The following is a 14,437-nucleotide window of genomic DNA, read 5'->3' as shown; positions in this document are numbered from 1 at the left end:
ACTGCCTCCTATGTACAAGAATATAACTACTATAATACTGCTCCTATGTACAGGAATATAACTACTATAATACTGCCCCCTATGTACAGGAATATAACTACTATAATACTGCTCCTATGTACAGGAATATAACTACTATAATACTGCCCCCTATGTACAGGAATATATCACGGTGTGACATCTGATAGATTTGGGTTGAGTTCTCTTTCCATTCATGCCCAGTGTGTAAACTCTGTGGCTTCTGTCCACACCCCGAGATACTTGGAGCCAATGAAGAGTGCTGGGTGGAATATTAACTCTGCTGCTCAAAACAAACAGACGGCAGCATCTGAGTACTTATAGGAGAAGCGCTCATCCATCTGGGGCAATTCCTCTCGCATCTGAGGACCCGGCTCCACACAGGACACGGTGATGAAGGTGAGAGCTTTCCTGACACTGAGCAGACAACTGGCAAAATGTGTCCTCCACCCAGAAAAGAGGCTACAAGTCAGATCCTGCAGCCTGGCTGCCTGCGCCCTCCAGCACAAGGATGCAAACTGTGAGTAACTGAGGGCGCCATCATGTGGCCAGGGTTATACGAGAGCTCTGCTGACCACAAGGTGGGGTGTAATGTGAACCAGCAGGATTCTAAACTGACCATAGATGTGACACCAATCAACCTGACAAAAATAATAGAATGTGAAATTAGTTACAACGTATCAGTGCTGGAGGCCCCTCCCCCTTTATGTCTAAGCCTTTAAAGGGTTAGTTGTGTACTATGTGAGTGGATGCGCGGATTGTGGGGGCCCTTCCGCTGGGGCCACAGCTGTTACCTCTAACCAGCACCCATAGAAATTACGGGGACCCCTCGGGTGTTGCATGCAGCGCTCTCCTCACCGTTTCCAGGGTTATTATAAATGATTCATGATATAAACATAACACTGCACTCTTCAATTAACCGTCTGATGCTGACGCCGGGGTGTGGCCCCTGAACTGCAGGACAGTAAAGCATCTGACCAATGCTGGACTCTAGATTTCTGTTACCTTATAGACATCTCGGACAGTTACCCGGACGAGCGCTGCGAGTAATCGTGAGCCAGTAGCTCCTATTGTGATGCTGCCCCCTAGAGGTCAAACCAAGGCTATGGGCGCCTCCAGGGGCATTTGTTATGATTGCATTTTACTCTTTTTGGGTGAAAAATATTTTTTTCATTTGTTCTTTATTAAAAATGTTCAGCCATTTCTGAGCAAAAAGGTTTCAAAATCAGTCTGTTTACAAGCTGTGCACTTCTGTTTTCTCTGACTCTTGTCATCTGACGGCTCATGAGTAGCGTTTATCTCTGACCTCCTGACCTCATAAACACTTTTTGAAGCCATATTCTTACTAGTTTGATAGGCATTGAACTATAATGAGTGATTATGAGGTTAGGAGATCACTAATAAGAGCTACACATGAGCCATCAGATGACGGGATTCAAAGAAAACAAAAACTGACAGCCTGCAAACAGACTGATTTTTAACCCTGTTTATTACAAACATCTAAATATTTTTAATAAAATCAGTTTTAACCCCAAACCACAATAATACAATAAAAAAGTCATTGTCCCAAAGGTTTCCAAAGTGTAAAAGTGAAACAGCGACTGTAAATGACTGCAGAATAAATCTGATCTTAAACAGTCCGCCACAGGCCTCCCTCGCCCCCCAGTCTGGTCCCTCGCCCCCCAGTCTGGTCCCTCGCCCCCTAGTCTGGTCCCTCGCCCCCCAGTCTGGTCCCTCGCCCCCCAGTCTGGTCCCTCGCCCCCCAGTCTGGTCCCTCGCCCCCCAGTCTGGTCCATCGCCCCCTAGTCTGGTCCCTCGCCCCCCAGTCTGGTCCCTCGCCCCCTAGTCTGGTCCCTCGCCCCCCAGTCTGGTCCCTCGCCCCCCAGTCTGGTCCCTCGCCCCCCAGTCTGGTCCCTCGCCCCCTAGTCTGGTCCCTCGCCCCCCAGTCTGGTCCCTCGCCCCCTAGTCTGGTCCATCGCCCCCCAGTCTGGTCCCTCGCCCGCTAGTCTGCATTTGGAGAAGGACTACTGGATTCCTACTGGTTTCTATGGCGTCTCGTGTCTCAATGAATGTGTGAGAACAGCGGACAACGGCCGAATAATCTGCAGCATCAATGAGCCAAACCTCTCGCAGGAAACGTTCTTTTTCCTTAAACAGTCCGTCCCCCCGTGAATCATAATGTGACTCATCGTGTTTACCAAAAATATGTATTACTGAGTGTTCCTTCTCATAGAAAAAGAAGAAAGACACCAAAACATGGGAAAACACTAAAAAGGTAACTATAAAGTATAAAGTTCTACAACCTCCTGAGGACATACAGATATATAATGGAAAAGCGGCAACATATCTTATACAACGGAGCAGTATTATAGTAGTTATATTCCTGTACATAGGAGCAGTATTATAGTAGTTATATTCTTGTACATAGGAGCAGTATTATAGTAGTTATATTCTTGTACATAGGAGCAGTATTATAGTAGTTATATTCTTGTACATAGGAGCAGTATTATAGTAGTTATATTCTTGTACATAGGAGCAGTATTATAGTAGTTATATTCTTATACAACGGAGCAGTATTATAGTAGTTATATTCTTGTACATAGGAGCAGCATTATAGTAGTTATATACTTGTACATAGGAGGCAGTATTATAGTAGTTATATTCCTGTACATAGGAGGCAGTATTATAGTAGTTATATTCTTGTACATAGGAGGCGGTATTATAGCAGTTACATTCTTGTACATAGGAGCAGTATTATAGTAGTTATATTCCTGTACATAGGAGCAGTATTATAGTAGTTATATTCTTGTACATAGGAGGCAGTATTATAGTAGTTATATTCTTGTACATAGGAGGCAGTATTATAGTAGTTATATTCTTGTACATAGGAGGCGGTATTATAGTAGTTATATTCTTGTACATAGGAGCAGTATTATAGTAGTTATATTCCTGTACATAGGAGCAGTATTATAGTAGTTATATTCTTGTACATAGGAGCAGCATTATAGTAGTTATATTCTTGTACATAGGAGCAGTATTATAGTAGTTATATTCTTGTACATAGGAGCAGTATTATAGTAGTTATATTCTTGTACATAGGAGGCAGTATTATAGTAGTTATATTCCTGTACATAGGAGGCAGTATTATAGTAGTTATATTCCTGTACATAGGAGCAGTATTATAGTAGTTATATTCTTGTACATAGGAGCAGTATTATAGTAGTTATATTCTTGTACATAGGAGCAGTATTATAGTAGTTATATTCTTGTACATAGGAGCAGTATTATAGTAGTTATATTCTTGTACATAGGAGGCAGTATTATAGTAGTTATATTCTTGTCACTGCTTGAAAAAGATCCCATTGAGCGGATCGAAACGTCGCGTGTCTGGTGAATAAAGCCGTCTTTTTTTACTTTTACAACTGGATGTGCTGTGGAATTTCTTGCTTTTATATTGTTGGAGATGGATCGCCTCCTCAGCCGCTGGCACTCCAACCGTACCGTCCAGACAGCTGTGCTGCCCACATCCTTCTATCTACAGTATTATAGTAGTTATATTCTTGTACATAGGAGGCAGTATTATAGTAGTTATATTCTTGTACATAGGAGGCAGTATTATAGTAGTTATATTCTTGTACATAGGAGCAGTATTATAGTAGTTATATTCTTGTACATAGGAGCAGTATTATAGTAGTTATATTCTTGTACATAGGAGCAGTATTATAGCAGTTATATTCTTGTACATAGGAGGCAGTATTATAGTAGTTATATTCTTGTACATAGGAGGCAGTATTATAGTAGTTATATTCTTGTACATAGGAGGCAGTATTATAGTAGTTATATTCCTGTACATAGGAGGCGGTATTATAGTAGTTATATTCTTGTACATAGGAGGCAGTATTATAGTAGTTATATTCTTGTACATAGGATCAGTATTATAGTAGTTATATTCTTGTACATAGGAGCAGTATTATAGTAGTTATATTCTTGTACATAGGAGCAGTATTATAGTAGTTATATTCTTGTACATGGTGCAGTATTATAGTAGTTATATTCTTGTACATAGGAGGCAGTATTATAGTAGTTATATTCCTGTACATAGGAGGCAGTATTATAGCAGTTATATTCTTGTACATAGGAGCAGTATTATAGTAGTTATATTCTTGTACATATGAGCAGTATTATAGTAGTTATATTCTTGTACATAGGAGGCAGTATTATAGCAGTTATATTCCTGTACATAGGAGCAGTATTATAGTAGTTATATTCCTGTACATAGGAGCAGTATTATAGTAGTTATATTCCTGTACATAGGAGCAGTATTATAGTAGTTATATTCCTGTACATAGGAGCAGTATTATAGCAGTTATATTCTTGTACATAAGAGTAGTATTATAGCAGTTATATTCCTGTACATAGGAGCAGTATTATAGCAGTTATATTCTTGTACATAGGAGCAGTATTATAAATGTCAGACACTGTTATGATAGAATACGGTGTGTTTGACTGAACAGTGGTCACAATGTGTGATAACAGGGGTCTAGCTTCAGTACCATGCAAGCAGGTGAAGTGGCTTCTTTAGGACCTGAACTGAGGAAGGAGCTAAGGTGGAGAACAAATCAATTTATTTTCAGGGCCCAGGGAGCGGTGAGTATGGTTCTCATTGCCCTAGCACTAGTATTAATCACTGCTCTCTGGTATATTTCTCGAAGAGACTGCTGGTAGCGCTCCGCTTCAGGAAGGGACGTAGAGTGCACTATGGCCGGTCGCGGTGCAATGTCCGGTTAGGGTTTAGTGCTGCACGGAGAACGAGGCGCCCATAGGAGGAGAATATTTATTTTTGCTTTGCTCCGGTGTGAGGTCTGCATTAAGGGGTCCAAGAAGGGAAGGGGCCCGCTCAAAAATTCGCTGTGGCACAGTCAGTTCCAGTTGTGTGATAAGGATTTGGTTCCATACATTATTATGCGGTTTTATTCAGTAAACCTTCATCTTGAGAAAGTGTTCATGATGGTGTCGGGGAAGAATGTGTCCAAGTAATTGGGAGAAAGGTACTGCCCTGTGTAAACACCAGTATGACCAGCATGACGCTCAGAGGCCAGTAAACAGCTTTCTTACATTCCTTCATGATTGTCAGCAGCCCCCGGGCAGGATGGCACAGTGTGGATCTGGGTGCGGTTCTTTAATGTTCTTGGCATTTATTCTGCTGGAGTTCACAGGGCGCCATGAACATCGTGTACTGGAAGGAAGGAGGGGGTGCTGCACTGCATGATTCTCCGCTAAGGCCCCGGCTACACCGTGACTTCTAGTAGCAAGACTGATTTTAACTATTCAGTGACTGCTGCAGTCCACGAGATCGCATTCAGCTGAACGCATTCATTAGGACGGCAGCTCTGGTTCAATACTGAAAATCAATCAGTTGCATTACAAAAATTTGCAGTGTAGCCGAGACCTTAAAGGGGTTGTTCGGGTTCAGAGTTGAACCCGGACATACCCATAATTTCCCCCAGACAGCCCCCCTGACTTGAGCATCGGGGCAGTTCATGCGCTGATGCTCTCCTTTGCCCTGCGCTTTTGTTTATAATCGCACACTGCCTGGCAGAAGCTTCCGCTCGGCAGTGTGTTCGGTGACGTCACCGGCTCTGATGGGCGGGCTTTAGCACTGCCCTAGCAGTTTTACAGGCTAGGGCAGCCCTAAAGCCCGCCCATCAGTGCCGCTGACGTCACTGGGCTTCCTGGCAGCCCCATGGAGATCATCGGAGCATGAACTGTCAGGGATGCTGCTGGGGTGAAAATAGAGGTTTGTCCGGGTTCAGACAACCCCTTTAAATGTTACAGGCTGACACGTGTTCCTTGCAGTGACACCTTGTGTTTTGTGGGCATTGACTATAACACTTTGCACGGGTCTCACATCTCCGGGATATAAAAGCCTCTTCCTCCACTGATCTTTGAACTCATTATAAAAACACTTTCATTAAAAGTGGATTTCCCCCAAGCCATGCACAGGATACCGTACTGTCCTGTACAGATGGTCCCCGATCAGGACTGGCTGTGGGTCGGACTGTCCCCAGTGCGTCCACCCTGCTGCGGATTGCAGTGCTACAGTTCCGACCTTTCAGTCGCCATACAGATAGAGTGTCCCGCCACACACAGACTGCCCAGTGTCTAAGTGGGAGCGCCAAGAGGTGAAACCACTAACCATGGGGCCCCATATCAGATGGGGCCCACAGCGACTCATTGCCCTGAGTGACACTCCATGCAGAGCTGAAATAGCACCAGGATACGGTGAGCATATTACCGCCCCGTACATACCTGCCCCAGCTTAGGTTGTTTGGTCATAGACAGCCCCTTTCAGAACGCAGGGGGCCACAGAAAACATCTGCTGTGGCAGCCTTGTCTGGACAAAACGTGGTTTTACATGGTGACTATTCACATGAAAGGCAATCCGTGTAATGTAAAGCCTGAATAGACCACGTAGTGGCAGAGCGGGGGGGACTCGTAACCTAAAAACGTAAGGAAGACGGAGGATGTCACTGAAGCCATGGGGGTCATTTACTATCTGCGCCAGGGATGGCCAACCTGCGGCCCTCCAGCTGTTGCAAAACTACAACTCCCACCATGCCCTGCTGTAGGCTGATTGCTGTAGGCTGTGTGGGCATGCTGGGAGTTGTAGTTTTGCAACAGCTGGAGAGCCTCAGGTTGGCCAGCCCTGATCCGCGCTATGCCTGTGTGTGGTGTAAAAAAAGGGGCACCACTCTGCTTTGCAGCTTCAGTTTTATGCCCATTTGTGGCATGGACGACATCTGGGTGTGGCGGGAGTGGGTTTGGGTCACGCAAATTTACTAACATTTATGCCTGGAAACAGGATTAAATGTTAGCGGAAATCTACCCCAATCAGGGGCCACAGTCGTTTTTACTCCCAGCACATGAACTGCTGCAGGAGAGGCCCACACCTCATCATAAATCAAAGACCCACCAAAGAAGCCAGTCTTTAATTAAAGGGGTTGTCCAGGTTCAGAGCTGCACCCGGACATACCCAGAATTTCACCCCGGCAGCCCCCCATTTCATGCTCCGATGCTCTCCTTTGCCCTGCGTTGAATCGTGCAGGGCAAAGGCATTTTCAGGAGAGACGGTGACGTCACCGGACTCACTGCTGGGCGGAAGCCTCCACCTGGCAGCCCCAACGAGAGCCCGGTACGTGACCGGATCTCCTGAAAATGCCCTCGCCATGCGCGAAGTGTATCAATGTTATTGTAAATAAAAAAGCCCTGTGCGATCCTGCGCAGGGTAAGGGAGAGGATCGGAGCACGAAATGCTGCAATGCTCCTGTCAGGGGGCTGCCGGGGTGAAAATATGGCTATGTCCGCGTTCAGCTATGAATCAGGACAACCCCTTTAAGGACCCCCATTGAGTGATGATGGAGATCATAGTTTTCTATGGTGCTATGCTCCCCTCTAGTGGCGGAGTTATAAACTGCACCCAAATAAAAATCTATTTTGATTTAAGATTTTGTCAATTCCTCCAGAGCCGGGCGATTCAGGGTGGGCTGTTGGGGATGTTGTCACCCAGCGGTGGGCTGTTGGGGATGTTGTCACCCAGTGGTGGGCTGTTGGGGATGTTGTCACCCAGTGGTGGGCTGTTGGGGATGTTGTCACCCCTGGGCTGTTGGGGATGTTGTCACCCAGTGGTGGGCTGTTGGGGATGTTGTCACCCAGTAGTGGGCTGATGGGGATGTTGTCACCCAGTGGTGGGCTGTTGGGGATGTTGTCACCCAGTGGTGGGCTGTTGGGGATGTTGTCACCCAGTGGTGGGCTGTTGGGGATGTTGTCATCCAGTGGTGGGCTGTTGGGGATGTTGTCACCCAGTGGTGGGCTGTCTGGGCTGTTGTCACCCAGGGGTGGGCTGTTGGGGATGTTGTCACCCCTGGGCTGTTGGGGATGTTGTCACCCCTGGGCTGTTGTCACCCAGTGGTAAGCTGTTGGGGATGTTGTCACCCCTGGGCTGTTGGGGATGTTGTCACCTCTGGGCTGTTGGGGATGTTGTCACCCAAGGGTGGGCTGTTGGGGATGTTGCCACCCAGCGGTGGGCTGTTGGGGAGGTTGTCACCCAGGGGTGGGCTGTTGGGGATGTTGTCACCCAGGGGTGGGCTGTTGGGGATGTTGTCACCCAGCGGTGGGCCGTTGGGGATGTTGTCACCCAGAGGTGGGCTGTTGGGGATGTTGTCACCCAGCGGTGGGCTGTTGGGGATGTTGTCACCCAGCGGTGGGCTGTTGGGGATGTTGTCACCCAGCGGTGGGCTGTTGGGGAGGTTGTCACCCAGAGGTGGGCTGTTGGGGATGTTGTCACCCAAGGGTGGGCTGTTGGGGATGTTGTCACCCAGAGGTGGGCTGTTGGGGATGTTGTCACCCAAGGGTGGGCTGTTGGGGATGTTGTCACCCAGCGGTGGGCTGTTGGGGATGTTGTCACCCAGAGGTGGGCTGTTGGGGATGTTGTCACCCAGAGGTGGGCTGTTGGGGATGTTGTCACCCAGAGGTGGGCTGTTGGGGATGTTGTCACCCAGCGGTGGGCTGTTGGGGAGGTTGTCACCCAGAGGTGGGCTGTTGGGGATGTTGTCACCCAGAGGTGGGCTGTTGGGGATGTTGTCACCCAGAGGTGGGCTGTTGGGGATGTTGTCACCCAGAGGTGGGCTGTTGGGGAGGTTGTCACCCAGAGGTGGGCTGTTGGGGATGTTGTCACCCAGAGGTGGGCTGTTGGGGAGGTTGTCACCCAGGGGTGTCTATCTTTCTATAGGATCTGTGAGGACATATTATAGAAGACGTCAGCTATGGAGGGCAGAGCGGCAGAGAGGACGGTTCCTGCTTTGGAAGCCTCTATAACAGAGGTCAGCAACCTTCATCTCTACAAACTACAACTCCCAGCATGCTCCATTAATTTCTATGACACTTCTTAGAGGAGCAGAGCCAGTATGCATGCTGGGAGTTGTAGTTTTACAACAGCGGGAGTGCTGGAGGTTGCAGAGCTCTGCTCTATAACATGGCTACCAATGTCTATGATTTGTCTCTGCAGGGTAGACGAGCGGCTGCCCATAGAATCCCATAGTATTAGCGGCGGATCTGGCGGGGGAAGGGACAGCGCTGGAAGATGAGGGTTAATCGTCCTATAATGAAATGGCGCCCAATACGTTTACAGCGCAAACCGAGCCACGGAAAGTCACAAGTTGTGCAAACATTTGCCAATTACGCAAAGTCTCAAAATCTCAGTTTTTACATCGCAGCTGCCAAAAGTTGTGAAAATGGGCGTGGCTTAACAGCGAGGGGGCGGCATCAGGCCAGAAAATGGCACAAATCTGACTGAAGGTAAAGGGCGTTCGCCTTTAACCCCTTCCCGACCAGTTACGGCGCTGGCCGGGTCTCTAATGATGCCGCGGGGGGCCTGTTTCATACAGGAGACACCCACAGCTCATGTCCACGACCGGCGGCAATGCCAGTCGCGGGTGTTTAACACTTCAGATGCCGTGGCCAATCCTGACCACAGCATCTCAGCCCGCTAAATACCGGAACCACGCGCTTCTATGGAGCCCCCGTCTGTAGAAGGCTCCACAAATCATCAGAGACTCCATTGCTAATGACTGCGTGTGACAAAAAAGTGTAAAAAAATATAGTTTTAAAAGAAAAAAAAAAATTTTTAAATCACCCCCCCTTTACCCAAAATAAAAAACAATACTCATCATGAGTGCGAAAACGCCCGTACTATAAAAATATCTTCCCCATACAGCAAACCTTAAAGAAAATATCAAAATGGCCAATTTAGCGTTTTTGGTCGCTTCATTTCCCACAAAAAATTAAGTAAAAAGTGATTTAACCGTCACACCCCAGACTGGTATCAGTAGAGCAGATCGCTCCGCAAAAAGTGAGCCCCTGCACCGCTCCACACACAAAAGTTATAGGGTCAGAATACGGCGGCTGAAAAATAAAACTGATTTTTTTTTCCAAGTTTTTTTATTATTTTATCAGTATCAAAACACTAAAACAACGACACACGAGGAATCGCCGGATTCGTACGGACCCAGAGAACGAGAGTGACTGCTTAGCTTTATTGCACATCACACATCATAAAAAACACGTAATACTGCCGCAGAATTGCTTTTTGAATGGATTTTTTTCCTGCTTCCCACTACATCATACGCTGTATTAAATGGTGACGTGGGAAAGTACCACTGGTCCCACAAAAAATAAAGTGGAAAAGCGTTATGGCTCTGGGAAGGCACGGAGCGCAAAATGAAAACGCTAAAACCTCCGGGGTAGAAAGGGTTAAAAAAAAATATATTAACATTTCTACAATAAAATAAAAAAAAGTTCTACCCTTTCTGGTGCAGTTCCTGATCCTCTGCTTGCTGTCAGTGAACAGTTGACAGACAGGACTTGGAGTGCATTCACTGTCTGTGCAGCATCTTCTGTATTATCAGGAGTGATTTTCAGCTTCGATGTAAACACGAATGTTCCTATTCACTGACAGCAAGCAGAGTCTTAAACGACACTCCCAGCAAACTCTCTGCCGACACACGTGACTTAAATCTCACGTGAGGGGAGAAAAGCAAACAGTAGCGGTGATTGGCTGCCTGGCGCACTGTAAGCTAGAACCCGGAACCGTGCGTTCCAAGCCTCGCATGTCGCATCTCTTCTCTGACTGTGATTGGCTAGGAATGTCCGCCATTGGTTGCTGGGTGGGGCGTAATCTCTGGTGGGCGGGAGATGGGCGTGGTCTCGGGTGTTATGTTTTCTTCTATGGTCGCTGGCAGCTCCGAGGCTCAGTGACCCGCTGGCCGCGGACATGGTGCTGACGCTCGGCTGCAGGAAGCTGCTCCTACCGCTGCTGGCCCCCGGCTGGACGGGACGGGCCCTCAGGCTGAGGACCCCCGGCGCGGTGCCCTCCAGGGCCTGTAACATCTCTGCCTGCTCCTACAAGCTGAGAAATGTGGACCGTGAGTGACAGCTGCGGGGCTGCCGGATTACTGGGCGAATTACAGGGGGCTGCCGGATTACTGGGCGAATTACAGGGGGCTGCCGGATTACTGGGCGAATTACAGGGGGCTGCCGGATTACTGGGTGAATTATAGGGAGGGGGCTGCCGTATTACAGGGGGCTGCCGGATTACTGGGTGAATTATAGGGAGGGGGCTGCCGTATTACTGGGCGAATTACAGGGGGCTGCCGGATTACTGGGCGAATTACAGGGGGTTGCCGGATTACTGGGTGAATTATAGGGAGGGGGCTGCCGTATTACTAGGCGAATTACAGGGGGCTGCCGGATTACTGGGCGAATTACAGGGGGCTGCCGGATTACTGGGCGAATTACAGGGGGCTGCCGGATTACTGGGCGAATTACAGGGGGCTGCCGGATTACTGGGCGAATTACAGGGGGCTGCCGGATTACTGGGCGAATTACAGGGGGTTGCCGGATTACTGGGCGAATTACAAGGGGTTCAGCCGGATTACTGGGCGAATTATAGGGGGTTCTGCCGGATTACTGGGTGAATTACAGGGGGCTGCCGGATTACTGGGCGAATTACAGGGGGTTGCCGGATTACTGGGCGAATTATAGGGGGTTCAGCCGGATTACTGGGCGAATTATAGGGGGTTCTGCCGGATTACTGGGCGAATTACAGGGGAGGGGGGCTGCCGGATTACTGGGTGAATTACAGGGGGCTTCCGGATTACTGGGCGAATTACAGGGGAGGGGGGCTGCCGGATTACTGGGCGAATTACAGGGGGCTGCCGGATTACTGGGCGAATTACAGGGGGTTGCCGGATTACTGGGCGAATTACAAGGGGTTCAGCCGGATTACTGGGCGAATTATAGGGGGTTATGCCGGATTACTGGGCGAATTACAGGGGGCTGCCGGATTACTGGGCGAATTACAGGGGGTTGCCGGATTACTGGGCGAATTATAGGGGGTTCAGCCGGATTACTGGGCGAATTACAGGGGAGGGGGGCTGCCGGATTACTGGGCGAATTACAGGGGGCTGCCGGATTACTGGGCGAATTACAGGGGGCTGCCGGATTACTGGGCGAATTACAGGGGGTTTCCGGATTACTGGGCGAATTACAGGGGGTTGCCGGATTACTGGGCGAATTACAGGGGGCTGCCGGATTACTGGGTGAATTATAGGGGAGGGGTGGCTGCCGGATTACTGGGCGAATTACAGGGGGCTGCCGGATTACTGGGCGAATTATAGGGGTTCTGCCGGATTACTGGGGGAATTATAGGGAGGGGGACTGCCGGATTACTGGGTGAATTATAGGGGGGCTGCCGGATTACTGGGTTTATTATAGGGGGGCTGTCGGATTACTGGGCGAATTATAGGGGGTTCTGCCGGATTACTGGGCGAATTATAGGGGGTTCTGCCGGATTACTGGGCGAATTATAGGGGGGGGGGGGGCTGCCGAATTACTGGGTGAATTATAGGGGGGGGGCTGCCGGATTACTGGGTGAATTATAGGGGGGGGGCTGCCGGATTACTGGGTGAATTATGGGGGGGGGGCTGCCGGATTACTGGATGAATTATAGGGGAGGGGGGCTGCCGGATTACTGGGCGAATTATAGGGGAGGGGGGCTGCCGGATTACTGGGCGAATTATAGGGGAGGGGGGCTGCCGGATTACTGGGCGAATTATAGGGGAGGGGGGCTGCCGGATTACTGGGTGAATTACAGGGGGCTGCCGGATTACTGGGTGAATTATAGGGGCGGGGCTGCCGGATTACTGGGTGAATTATAGGGGCGGGGCTGCCGGATTACTGGGTGAATTATAGGGGCGGGGGGGCTGCCGGATTACTGGGTGAATTATAGGGGGGCGGGGGGGGGGCTGCCGGATTACTGGGTGAATTATAGGGAGGGGGCCTGCCGGATTATTGGGTGAATTATAGGGGAGGGGGCCTGCCGGATTATTGGGTGAATTATAGGGGAGGGGGCCTGCCGGATTACTGGGCGAATTATAGAGGAGGGGGCTGCCGGATTACTGGGCGAATTATAGGGGAGGGGGGCTGCCGGATTACTGGGTGAATTATAGGGGGGCTGTGAGGTCAGGCAGTGGGGTAGGACTGTGTATAGGATACATGGTAGGAAGGGTGTATGTGTGTATATATATATAATGCATGGTGTGTATAATTCATACACTAGGTACATGGTGTATATACAGTGGGACATATCGTGTATACACTGGGTATATGGTGTATATACAGTGGGACATATCGTGTATACACTGGGTATATGGTGTATATACAGTAGGACATATCGTGTATACACTGGGTATATGGTGTATATACAGTAGGACATATCGTGTATACACTGGGTATATGGTGTATATACAGTGGGACATATCGTGTATACACTGGGTATATGGTATATATACAGTAGGACATATCGTGTCTACACTGGGTATATGGTGTATATACAGTGGGACATATCGTGTCTACACTGGGTATATGGTGTATATACAGTAGGACATATCGTGTATACACTGGGTATATGGTGTATATACAGTGGGACATATCGTGTATACACTGGGTATATGGTGTATATACAGTAGGACATATCGTGTCTACACTGGGTATATGGTGTATATACAGTGGGACATATCGTGTCTACACTGGGTATATGGTGTATATACAGTAGGACATATCGTGTATACACTGGGTATATGGTGTATATACAGTAGGACATATCGTGTATACACTGGGTATATGGTGTATATACAGTAGGACATATCGTGTATACACTGGGTATATGGTATATATATACAGTGGGACATATCGTGTATACACTGGGTATATGGTATATATATACAGTGGGACATATCGTGTATACACTGGGTATATGGTGTATATACAGTAGGACATATTGTGTATACACTGGGTATATGGTGTATATACAGTGGGACATATCGTGTATACACTGGGTATATGGTGTATATACAGTGGGACATATCGTGTATACACTGGGTATATGGTATATATACAGTAGGACATATCGTGTATACACTGGGTATATGGTATATATACAGTGGGACATATCGTGTATACACTGGGTATATGGTGTGTATATATAGTGGGACATATCGTGTATACACTGGGTATATGGTATATATACAGTAGGACATATCGTGTATACACTGGGTATATGGTGTATATACAGTAGGACATATCGTGTATACACTGGGTATATGGTGTATATACAGTGGGACATATCGTGTATACACTGGGTATATGGTGTATATACAGTGGGACATATCGTGTATACACTGGGTATATGGTGTACATACAGTGGGACATATCGTGTATACACTGGGTATATGGTGTACATACAGTAGGACATATCGTGTATATACTGGGTATATGGTGTACATACAGTGGGACATATCGTGTA

General features: G+C 48.0%; 1 protein-coding gene across 2 annotated transcripts in view; it reads left to right on the top strand.

Annotated features, from left to right (window-relative positions):
* Positions 1 to 292: 292 nt before the first annotated feature.
* Positions 293 to 14,437, top strand: part of CA5A (carbonic anhydrase 5A) — a 34,856-nt gene continuing 20,711 nt past the window's right edge. The window contains exon 1 of one of the 2 annotated variants that reach the window (XM_044269977.1): positions 293 to 538. In XM_044269977.1, the coding sequence (XP_044125912.1) occupies positions 412 to 538 (127 nt within the window). In that variant the 5' untranslated portion in view covers positions 293 to 411. Of the gene's footprint in view, positions 539 to 10,767; positions 10,998 to 14,437 lie in introns of those variants that run through there. The other variant, XM_044269976.1, reaches the window with a different exon arrangement.

This window comes from Bufo gargarizans, chromosome 10 (genome assembly GCF_014858855.1).
Source record: "Bufo gargarizans isolate SCDJY-AF-19 chromosome 10, ASM1485885v1, whole genome shotgun sequence".
NCBI classification, from domain to species: Eukaryota; Metazoa; Chordata; class Amphibia; order Anura; family Bufonidae; genus Bufo; species Bufo gargarizans.
Note: the sequence above shows the minus strand (reverse complement) of the source record. Positions and strands in the feature narration are given on the sequence as shown.